General features: G+C 38.5%; 1 protein-coding gene across 2 annotated transcripts in view; it reads right to left on the reverse strand.

Annotated features, from left to right (window-relative positions):
• Positions 1-1,360: 1,360 nt before the first annotated feature.
• The window catches only part of sema6a (sema domain, transmembrane domain (TM), and cytoplasmic domain, (semaphorin) 6A), a 146,879-nt gene continuing 136,177 nt past the window's right edge, over positions 1,361-12,062 (reverse strand). For both annotated transcript variants that reach the window (XM_032579603.1, XM_032579602.1), the window contains one exon: positions 1,361-6,466. In XM_032579603.1, the coding sequence (XP_032435494.1) occupies positions 5,331-6,466 (1,136 nt within the window). In that variant the 3' untranslated portion in view covers positions 1,361-5,330. The remainder of the gene's footprint in view (positions 6,467-12,062) is intronic.

A 12,062-nucleotide genomic window follows, 5' to 3' on the forward strand; every position in this document is an offset into this window, starting at 1 on the left:
ATATATTAGTTTATTAATGCATTATAGCATTAAGGGGATCAACCTGAGGCTCTGCTCTTCAAGAAGCCAAGGTCGTTTTTCAGATTAAAGGTGCCTTTTAGCTGGTATTAATCATACTTTTCATTAAACCCACATTTCTGTACTAAAAATGTTTTTTTATTGATTTAATGTAATATTCTAATCTTAAATGTTGTTTTCATTTGCTTTAAGCTAATGAAAACAAAGCAACTGTGAGTAATGTATCCATATAATGTGTTTCACTTTGTGAACTGAGTTACTGAGATAGATAAATTTTTTAATAATATGCAAATTTATTGAATTGGTCTGTAATAACGGCCTTCAGCTTATCTACATTACTGTCTCAGGTTCTTTTATCATCTTAGCACTGTCCCAGGGGCACAGCAGTATCGGTGTCTTTAGCAGTGTGGGCAGGTTCCAAGTACTGCTGGAGAATTAAATCAGTATCTCCATAAAACCTGTCTGCAGAAGGAAGCATGAAGGCTCTAAAACTTCCTTGTAGACAGTTGCAGATGACACAGCTTGTCAAATCATCAGTATCTGTGGGACCGTCCCACTGGATCTCAGGCAGCTTGGATTCAGACACTCTATTCTTCCTCCACACTTTTTGATCTACAAAAGGCTCAACTAAAGAAATACAACAGTTGAAGTCCACTTTGTTGATGCATTTGTGTGTTGTGTTTCTTGAAGCTTTGATTCACCTTATCAGTCTCTCCAAAACTCTTACATAGGTTTTGGTTCTCAAGCTCTTTAGCGCTGCAGGTATTTTTGTTATGTGTGCTCTTTTTGTCCTGCCACACTTTTGCCTTGCAGTAAACTTTCCATTAATATGCTTGAATACAGTACTCTGAATATCTAGCCAATGACCTTTAATAATGACTGTCTGCATTGAATAGACTTCCATGAGATTTGGTATGCCATAACTTTTTTTTAATTTAGTAATTACTGTCTATATATTATTTTCTGGGTTTTTATAAGTTTTAAATGTAGATAAAAGCTTAAAATATATTAGCGTGTGTGTAATGAAAACATTTTGAATTGAGCTACTGAAATAAATGATCTTTTCAATGATATTCTAATTTCCTAAGATGCATCTGTAGATTCAAAAAGCTTTAATCCACAAACTCGCTTTGTGTCTCAAGTTTAAGGAATTCTTCCTCAGATCTCATGAGATTTTCTCAAGGAGAGAAGAGCTGAAGGTCACAAAGTGAAATGTTTTTCTTACAATTATTCTCTAATGAGTTCAGATCCTGTATGAAGCAAGATTTTTATTTTTATGTCGCACAAAAGGTAAATGTTAGACAGCCTCTGGCAAAGAATCAAGCAAGACAGCAAGGACAAATCAAGTTTTCATGACAAGAATTTTATTTCCTTTTTTTTCATTACATTTTGCATTAAATTAAAGAGTTTTTTTCTTTACAACATACATTAAGCTGTGAATCAGATGTTAAGGAAGTGGAGAGAGAGTAGGGAAAAAAACTTTGTGACGTCACAATATCTTACAAGCTTACAAAGTTCAAAAGTTTGAAAAGTCGATAAGAGTTGATTTGCATCTAACAGCAGTGAATTATAACAAGGGTGAAAGACAAAAAAGGCACACACTAAAGAACCTCACTGTCCACAGCGGCAGTCACAGTCAGTCCTAATCCAGCCTGTCGAAAACTCCTCCGGTCCTGCTGACATCGAAATGCTCGATGCTCAAAATAAACGCCCAGATTTATTCACGTGTCCACACAAGACGGTGGATGTTTAACCTTCTCACCCAGACAGGGGTGTTGTTCTCTGTCTGTGTGGACGTGATGATTCATGAATCAAAGCGTTTACGAACAAGTTGTCAGTTTCATTCCAGGAAAACGTATTTGAAATATAGGCAGAAGGGATGGACTTGTGTGAAGGATGAAACCATGTTATTTTGGACTACTTATACCCATCGAATGGCACCGCTGATGGCATAGGAAAGGCTTCAAAATAAATTCATCTTTCTTTGTGGTAACATAACCTCACCCTGTAATTACAGAAACATCCAACCTTTAAATTGAGCACAATTATTTAGAAGCGGGGGGGAGGGAAACACTTTAAGAGTGAATTGTTCTTAACAAAATCACCAGTGGCATAATTATTGGTATCTATTTTTAAAATATTTTTTAAATTTTTAAGTTATTTAATATGATTTTATAAATATTTCCAGTTTCTGCCATGACAGCAATTATTTAAAAAGATTTAAACAACTTGACTAGAACTAGACCAGAAGAAGATCCATATTTATCTTGCCATCATATCTGGGAGCAGAGTATTGTGGGTGGGCGTCTTTGGGGTTACTAAAACAACTTTTAAACATTATCTAGATGTTTGGAAATACCAGCAAAAAGGCAAAATGTGGAATGTGCTGAAGGCTATTGGGATTTGAAGTAGGACTCTGTAACTTTAGTCATTTCAGTTTCTGTGAGTTTGACATAAAACAACAAATGAGTGCAAAAAAGCCTCTCATGTCCACTGCTAGGATGTGTAATGCTGTGGGCTGGTTATATCTGAAAACTAGTTAATGTACTGGTGGAATATTCCTGGATGTGTTAAGCTTGATCATTTTGTGACAGCAGAAAGAGAAATGGTCAGAGTTTCTGTCTCTGTTTTTGATCCAAACTTCTTAAATTGTGTAGAAGATCTTTGGTAAAAAGTGGTTGTCTTAACATTGGTGATTTGTATTTTTTTTTAATTGAACAGATTTTTTCCAAATATAGAAGTTGAAATTTTCAGGACTTTGCAGTGCGAGGTTATGCTTTTACAAATACTTTATATTTTATTGTAAGGTTATATTTCACACAGGTTTTAAAACAAAGGTGCCAAAAAATTTTCTTAATTGCTTGTTTTGTTGCTATTTGTAATTTTCTTTGTGTTATCAAAACAGTTCTATCTTTTAAATGAGATCTTGGATCTCAATGAGATACTCTGTATATATAAAAGCTGCAAATAACAGCAAAATATAAACAAACGTAACCGACTGTATTTCCTGGAAAAACTGTTCAACATGTTTTAATAGAAACCCTTTGAGCTAACTCCTGCCTTGAGGATATTTTCGACCAAATCCTGTAAGCATATAGACAACACATGAAAACCAGAAACCCATTCACAGATCCTACATATCCCTCTTAGTTTAGCTGTGGATTGAGACATTTTGGCTTTCCTCCATTGAGAAACGGAAAAAAAAACAAACTGCTGGACATGAAGAAAACTTTGACCTATCTACACGTACAACAATAGATGAGTGCTCCACTGATTTAAGTGTTTTGGTGAGGGGTGATCGAAGGAAACATAAGAGGTCATATAAGTCAAACTCTCAGGCCTTAATAATAAGAGTCAGTGAAGCAAAAATAAAAAAGCATCACTAATATTTTTCAAATAGTTTTCTTACAAAAAAAAGGGGTTAAATAGAGAAACTTCTTTACTATTGTTTTAAAATCCCAGCTTTCTTCACAGGAACCAGCCTGTTTATGCAACTGCCTAAGAAATGAATGCTTATAAGTAGCAGTGAGCTTTGGTAGCTCACTGGGGGCCTATTGTATCTCATACTAATAGCTCGCTATGGTGCTGTTGTTGCAGTATTATTGCAATGCACCAGAAAGCTACCTTGTCCTTCTCAACTCGTAAGAAATCTTAACTGTTCTGGTTATCACACCAAACAACATAAATGAATAAAAACCAACATCAGGAACGTTTAGCTTGTATAAAAAAAAAAAGAAATAATTGTGTACAATGCCAACACAACATGAACGGCTGCTCGAAGCGCGTTAATGGCACAGTCAGAAATGAACCACAAAGATGATTGAGTGAGTGTGTGTGTGTGCAGAAAGAGTAAAAAAGAAGAAAGTGATCGCTCCTTCCTCTCCTCCGTCTGACCTGTTAACTGTGTTAATGTCTAAGGGACCAGAATTACAACAATAACACCTACATTCTTTAACTGCATTTTTATCAAACAAGGGAAATATCATGACATAAGAAAATAAAAACAAAAAGGAATACAACAAGGACACAAAGTTAACAACTATTAAAGAAAAACATTGTCACTACTTTAGGGTGTAAGGCACAAATTTACATGTGGAAAAATAACCAGACGATAAAAAGTTTTTTTTTTTTCTTTTTCTTATTGTTTCCATTTTTTCTCCGCCTGCTCGTCCACGTGGCGCCGCGCTGGACCGGCGTCGCTCTGTCGCAACGTTTAGCTTAGTTTTGAGCACTGATTCCTGCACTGTTGCTGCGCCTCTTCCTTTTATGTGTAACATGCAACAGTGAGTTAATCAGGACGAATGTTTTGGACTCAGACGAAAAAAACCACAGTGCTGATTGGAGGGGAGGGTTGAGGGTTTGCCTGGTGGAGGAGTGAAAGGGGGAGATTTTGGAGATTTTTTTTTCTCTTTTTGTTCATCTTGATTGGTTGAAAACAATGGAAACTCTGGTCTGAAAAGGTAAAAGTCTGGTCTGGCACAGTTTAAATAAATATCTCCACCTCATCGTCGTATCTCAAGCTGCAGGTCCCACTGAGCACGCAGTAAGACCTTTTTTTAAAGTCTACAAGAAAAGTTCTACTGGCTCCAGTTTAATGACTTTAAATATTTTTTTCCTCACTTGATTAATTAATATTAAAAGACCTCTTCTTTGTCTCCTCTCTCTGTCCAAGCCTAGAAAGTCAGTTTTTCTTTTAAAGCACTTAATAAAAATAAATACAACAGGCTATTAGTATTAACAGTCACGTATTGTTCAGTACAGTAGGAGATTCTTCTGGCCGGGCCTCAGCAGAACCCGCCCAGGTGTTGATTGCTGTAACACTGAGACTCATTTCACAGTTTCCAACAGGACTCAGTCTGAATCCAGTCTCTCTGAGTGCTTCTGTACATTGATTAATCTCCGTCTCCTGACCCCTGTACGCTCACTGTCCATCGGCACGATAATGTATGAAAAGTCAAGTCCAGGTGGCTGAAGACACTACAAACAGGAGAGCCACCGTCTTGAATGCTACAAGGTGCCGATATGTGAAATATCAGGACAGGCTTCACTTCCTCTCTCAGGAGTACATCTTCCTCTTTGTGTTAACAGACAAACTGGGAGCTGATCTGAGCTCAACAACAGACAACATCCATTGGATATTTACATATTTATATAAAAACAAATTATTTAAAAACAAAATCTGTGAATTTCCACCAAAAACAAACAAATGCACTAAAAGGAGATGCAAGTTGTACAGTAGTCCCTGTTTCTTCTGTCTGAAAACACCTTTAGCTTCTGTCTGTTCAGTCTGGTTTAATGGGGTTACGAACTGACTATGTGCCGGAGTCACTGGACTTTGCTTTTGTTGAGAGAGAGACTACGGAGGGTTTCGGGGGAACGTCGGGTTTGAGGTGTTTGCTGCCCGTTCGAGGCAACGAGCCGTAAGTGATCATCCCAGGCTGCCGAGACAGCGATATGCCCTGCGTTGTCATTTGTATGGAGTCCACCCTCTGGGGGGCGGGCGGCGGGGTCTCCACACGGAAGCTGTGATGTCTCGACAAGTGGGAGGAGTTGGATGAGTTGGTGTTGTGCTTCTTCAGTGCTGAGGATCCAGAAGCAGAAGAAGCCGATCCTTTCCGGAGGCCGTATACTGACGAGTGGACCTCCAGACGTTTGCCCATCTGTGGGACGGCAGGAGGGACGGTGAGGGATGCCTCTCGCTGGGGAACGCGAGGTGGAAGCATCCCGTCTGGATCCATCATGTGGCTCTTTCCTGGCTTGTACTCCAAGGTAGCACCTTGGTCTTCCATGACGCCGTGGGCCATGCTCAGGTCACTGTGATGGGGCTGCTCCACATACTCGTGCTGGTAGGACTGCTGCAGGTGAGGCGGAAGCTGATGCTGATGCTGCGGCAAAGGCAAAACAACAACGCTGGGGATGTGACCAGGTGAAGCCCTCAGGGGCAGGTCCGTGGAGATGACAGGAGACCCGATAGGCGGCATGTCCTTGGTACAAGCATTGATAAGGTTCTGATTTCTTTCCCACTCACGGCTTCCACGGCTTGGCTTGCGACGCGGCTGCATCGGCGTGGATTCAGGCGTTGGCAGAGCAGCGAGGTCCAGGTGGTGCTGGTCGGCTTTTATCAGCATCTTGGCATTTGACGTCAGTCGCCCATTGTGCATCAAAGGGGTGAGAATCGCCTCCGGGCGACCATCTTTGGCCTGCGTCTCAAACAGACCGGTCAGCTTGGTCACGCTGTTCATCGACCCGCGGCGGGAGTGGAGGTGCAGGCTGTCCTTCTCCTTGCGACCTGTCAGGTCCAGATCTCGCCGCCGGTGGTCACAGACGCAATAGACGATGAGACCTGAGAAGATGGCGCCCATCGCAAAAGCCAAGATGACAGCTATGGCCAACAGGGTCACGGGAACCAGCTGGTCACGACCCTTCTGGTAGCTCTCACGGATCACACCTGCAGAGAGACACATTGACAAACAGAAGTCACTCAAAAGGGCAAAACGGCTGACTTTTTCAAACAAACAAAACCTAGAATTATAGATGATTTATATGTGTTTTCAGAAGACAGAGTAAGATTAAAAGGTCGAATCATTTTATGGAAAATATGCAAATGAAGGAAGATTTATCCTATTATTGCAAAAAACTATTTTTCATAATGACTGCAAATGGTAGCTTCAGGTGTGAAAATTCAATATTTCCCTAACACACAATCTCAGACTGAGGATGTTTTTCAGAGGTGATTAGGATTCCCATTTTAAATCCCACATAAAACCTCCTGGTAAAATGAGAATGATTCGAGAGCAGATAAGGGAGCATGAAATACTCAAACCCCTTTTCTTTTCACGGCTGCAAATGTGAGACTTTTCATAAAGCTTGAAACCAATCTCGTGAATCCTAGAGAATACATTGAAAAGCCTCTGATTAGGCACTGAATCCAATGAGCTGTATCATTGGGGATTTGAATGATTCTCCAAGACTAAAATAGGAGATACATGAAAATAGATAATTTAATGGAAGCAGCTGTGAATTATTGTAACATTTGGAGAGTAGGATCAATGTGTTTCAGGATGTAAACCAGAATCAAAGATAACTTTGATTTCAGTACATATTGACAGGGGCCATAACAAGAGCAATATGACTCTCCACCCAGGGCACCATGAACTGGGGGCGTCTATTATATGCAATAGAAAACTTGCATATAAACATGCAAGTTTTCTATTGCTTATTTGATTTCCTACTCAAATATGAATGGGTACCCTTAATGTTTTTTAAGCACCATTTAAGCATTGTAAGAAAATATGTCTGACAAGTGATACTGAAGTTTGTTTTTGTTTTAACTTCCTGGTTGATGCTAAATTAAAGAGCTACTGTATTTCTGTGCTTTTGAGGGGAATCAAACATCTCTATATGTCAATTCTGAAAATCTCATCTGAACAGACCTAAATTAAGTTAGCTGACTCAGAACGTTTTAAAAAAAAACTAAGAGGTATGAAACCTCGATTGTATTTATGAACACACACAAAAAGAGCATTTTAAATGTCTTCATGTCCTCAGAACCACTTCAGATTTGAAAACAAGGTGGAAATTAAAAAGACATTTCTACAGTGGCTACATACTCATGATAGGACAGTCTGTGATTTGTTAAAGTATTACTCTGCGGTTTACCTATTCGCACCTATTTGTAACTCTAAAATATTTGTGGAAAAATTGCCTATTTGTATCTATTCATAGACCATATCTAAAATATTTGAACAAAATGCAGTTTGGAAGGTTGAGGTATCTAGATGCAATGCTACTTCGTGCAGTATTGACTGGCTTTTACAAAGCAGCCAATCCAAAACACTATTTAGTTTCCTACCACTGATTGGCTGAAAACCCAAGAACAGCTTCTGTGGTAGAGCCAAGATGGTGCCCACTCTGCATATTATTGCATATTAAGGTATAACATGTTTATTACTATTAGTACAAACAGTGGAAACCATTTAAGCTCTACTGCCTTCTTATGTTCTTTGAGTCTCTTCTGTCCATCATTTAAACGATTAAAGTTTTTCCTCTGATTCTAAATATGGACATGGTTAGGAGAGAAGCTATTTTCTTGTAGCTATTTTCTTAATTCTGAAGATCAACACACATGTTTGTCTTTTCTTTAAATGCTTGTTTTCCTGTTTTTCACATTTTCAGGAGTGGCTGGGAGAAGTTTTACCCCTGAGTCATGTCATATTTGTACAACCAATTCAAACTAAAGGACACACTGCTCAACTGAAAAATGGGTGCATAAAAAAGCCCTCAATTTTAAGCCGTAGTGACTTCTTTGAGTAAAATTATTTCTTAACATCACTTTTTATGAATTACTATACTGTACTCAAATTAAAAGGTTGAGCCTTTCAGCATTTTTCAGTGGAATTTTTTTTCTAAAAAGGTTTATTTTAAGGTATTCTATCTATCCATCCATACATCCATCCATACATACCAAGGATACAATAAAATGTTCAGCGGCTTTATGCAAACGTATCCACTCAGCAATTGTTCTCCAAGGAAACCCGAATCCTAAACAGTTTTGTGCCACTACTGCACCATAAACTGTGTTTCTTGTTGATGTAGAGGAGAGCTTCACGAAGAAAAGACAAAACAATCAGACGTTTCTGGTTTCCCCAGTAGCAGCGTGTTAGGGGAGTGCAGCCGGATCGTTCTTCAGTGCCAACAGAAAGCCGTGGAGACGGGTCTGGTTGAGCAGCACATAACAACTCTAAGATATTACTATTTTTAAGCTAGAATACTTTTTTTTTTTACCTTTTTTAAAACAGGCACCAACAAAAAAAATTTTTGGTGTAAATTTTTTTTCCAGTGCTGAAAATAGAACAGTTTTTAAAGACAGTGTCAATTAATTCTTAGGGGAATTTGTGCCTTTAAAAATGAGCTTTGTGTGTCTGCTGAGGTTGGAATATTTGAACTATTACATGCATTTTTTATTAATGTAGTATTATCTAATACATACTGCGATGATGCATCAATCAGTCCTTGATTGAAGTTGGCAAGTATTATCCAGCTCTCAAGGTAATTTGTTCAATAAAATCAATGGTGTTGGAGAAAGTTTAGTCAGAAAAAAAAAAATCACATTTAGGAGTGCGAGTCCCAGGGAGCAGGACCTGGAGACACCGATACAGGCTTAGTTAAAGCTTTGGTATTTCCTGCAGCTTTCCAGGATGCAGTGATCTGCTTGAGAGATATATATGATGCACAGAGGAGTTTGAGAAATCTGTTTTCACTCCACAGACAGTGATATATGCCGTACTATTGGACTAGAAGGGAAGTACACACCTGCATCAAGGCTATTGAATGTGCCGCGGCTGCTTTTTCTGTGATGAAGTCCACCTGCTCTGTCCTCCGTCCGCAGTAACCGATCTGTTCCTTCTGCCACTCAAGTGTGGACATGTCATAAATCTTTTTGCGCTGGACTTCGACGTTTAACCCCAGATGTCTACGTTTATGATTAGACTGGAGTTTCTTTTCTGTAACTGATCAATCATCCATCTTCCAGATATTTTGAGATAAAGAAAAATGTTATACATTTTCCCTTTATAACCTTTGTTTTCATAAAGACTGTGAACATAAAGACCTGGGTTTGGAACCGCAACTGCCCGTGAACAACTAAGATCAACAAATATGTAACATCCTCTCCAAAAAATAGTTTTAATGCATATTAAGGTATATTTGGTGTTTGATCTATTAAGATAGGCAGTCAGGTATTTGTGTATTTTAGCTTTTTGCAGGTGGTTGTGGTTCCTAACCTATTTGAACATAACATTTTAGAATGGCCCAGTCAAAGTCCTGCCTTGAATCTAATAGAAAATTTGTGGACAGAGCTAAAGATTAAGGTGATGTCAAGGAGGCTATCCAACCTCATAGACCTGAAGTTCATTACCCAAGGTAAATTGGTAGAATACTAGCAGAAATATGCAAAAAGCTGGTTAGCAATAATAATAGTTTTATTGCTGAAATTTCAGTGACTTTTGAATAAGATGATGAATTTTTAAATTAAAAACATAAGTAGTTTTTGTTATGTTGTTGAGGGGAGACAATGGACTGTCTCATTCCTTTTTGCAAACATTACCTCTACCTCTAAATCTACCGCTGGGATGTACTTTTATAATTTTGACCTTGACTGTATATTAAAATATTTTTGAATAAAAGTTTAAAAAAGTGAGTGGAAAGGTAAATAAACACCCAATCCACACATATTTAAGTTGCATCTGTGATGCACATTAGACATTTTCAGTGTCTCTGCTAGTTTTTCTGTTGAAGTCGAAGGCAGGAGCTCCTGAAGAAGCTAATTAGTAAATACGTCTCAAAAGTTGACATCCCATAAACACCTAATTTCAGTAAATTTGCTTTGAGTGAGCATATTTTGCTTCGTTTAAACTGGAAAACGTTCTTCACATTTTTTCTCCTATAAATGTACAAATGCAATACAGTGTAATCTCTGCTTATGTGTGCATTTTTGTCTGTTGATTCTTCATGTTCTTGAGAATTTTTTAAGTCTTCATTGCTCAAGTTGTAGGAATTCACGTTGTAAAATGGCATTTAATGTTGAGTTAAATAGAATATATTTGAATTAATTAGGCTGGATTGTTGAGTTGATTAAAGGTTTCATCTGGTTTCATGAGCTTTTTTATCTGCCTATAGTACTTTTAATATCTGCACTATGAGTTTCAATATCAGTTTAGCTTAAAGAAAAGTATTTCAAGCCAAACTGGATGCAGTAATGCTTTGAAACCCGAACGTGGTCGGGTAATTCTGTTTGTTGTTTTTTGCTCGGCTGTGTCAGAATATCTTCTGTCTGCTCAGCGAGACGCAACACAGACACACAGAGACAGCCTGATAATCTGTTCTCATGAAACTGAAATCCAGACTCTGCTAAACCAACATCCATAATCCTCACTTACTGCAGACATACTTCATTAGTCCCCCAACGTGACTTTAAAAGCTGTTTTCAAGGCTGAAATCCATCACTGGGAAATACTTCAGTCTGTGTTTGAACTTTAAAGTTCAACCTGGATAAGTAAGAAAAAAGTTTTATCTGATTATCGTAAAACTAAAACTTCTGATTTATCAGGAGAAAGCCGACGACATGCAGATTTTCCATCTTTCATTTGGAGTCAAACTAAAGAGGTTAAAACTTCTTTTTTTGACAGAAGGGATGTTCCTGCTCTATGGATGGTGTGAGGAGTGATGAGCCTTATCTGCTGTGAGGCGTTGGGGTTTGACAAGTGTTACGCTGAGAACCCGTGTGACCAAATGGCCTGTCTGTGGGGTGAAACATCTGCTTCCCTTCTCATGCATTAACATCTGAGTCAGAAGAAGATACCTCTCTTCACTGCCATATCTCATTTTGTTGACTTTCTGCTCTCATATCTTTTTATTATGGTTTTCAACAACTTTTGACTTCCTTGAGCTGTGAGACTGTTTTCTCTTGCAGTGCTAAGTTTCTGCATGGAAAGAGGGAAGGCTGTAATTACAACCATGTGGTCTTCGTGAGTTATCATCTTTTGGCAGAAAGGAAAGGATAGTGGTCACAGTGGTGATGGGCGCCTTATGAGAGCAGTTGGGGTGAATATTTCTGCTAACAAAGAAGCGATGCAGGAAGAATTCAAGGCTCACTTGAGGCAAGAAACCTCGGAAATCTCCAGAAGCCAACTGGAAAATGAAAGTGGGAGCGTAAACATACAGCTTGGCCCAATCTATTAGGTCCTTTAATCCTTGTTAAAAGCAAATAGGTCATTCATCTCTGTCCTTCTCAGAATATTATTATTAAAGTTAATTGAGATGGGATCTTGGATTTTACTTTAAATGTTCTTTCAACAGCTCAAAAACATGCTAGTTGAGTTTAATGGAGACACTGAAATGCTGTTGGGCGTAAATGTGGATGAGTCTCATATAGTATTTTAATTGGTCATAACCACAAATTTCAATTACTTTTATGTGATTGCCAAACACAACGTAGCTCAAAGCTTGAAGAAAAAAGGTTTCTGTTTGCAAATTTGTTTTCTGCA

Source organism: Xiphophorus hellerii, chromosome 12 (genome assembly GCF_003331165.1).
Source record: "Xiphophorus hellerii strain 12219 chromosome 12, Xiphophorus_hellerii-4.1, whole genome shotgun sequence".
Classification (NCBI taxonomy): Eukaryota; Metazoa; Chordata; class Actinopteri; order Cyprinodontiformes; family Poeciliidae; genus Xiphophorus; species Xiphophorus hellerii.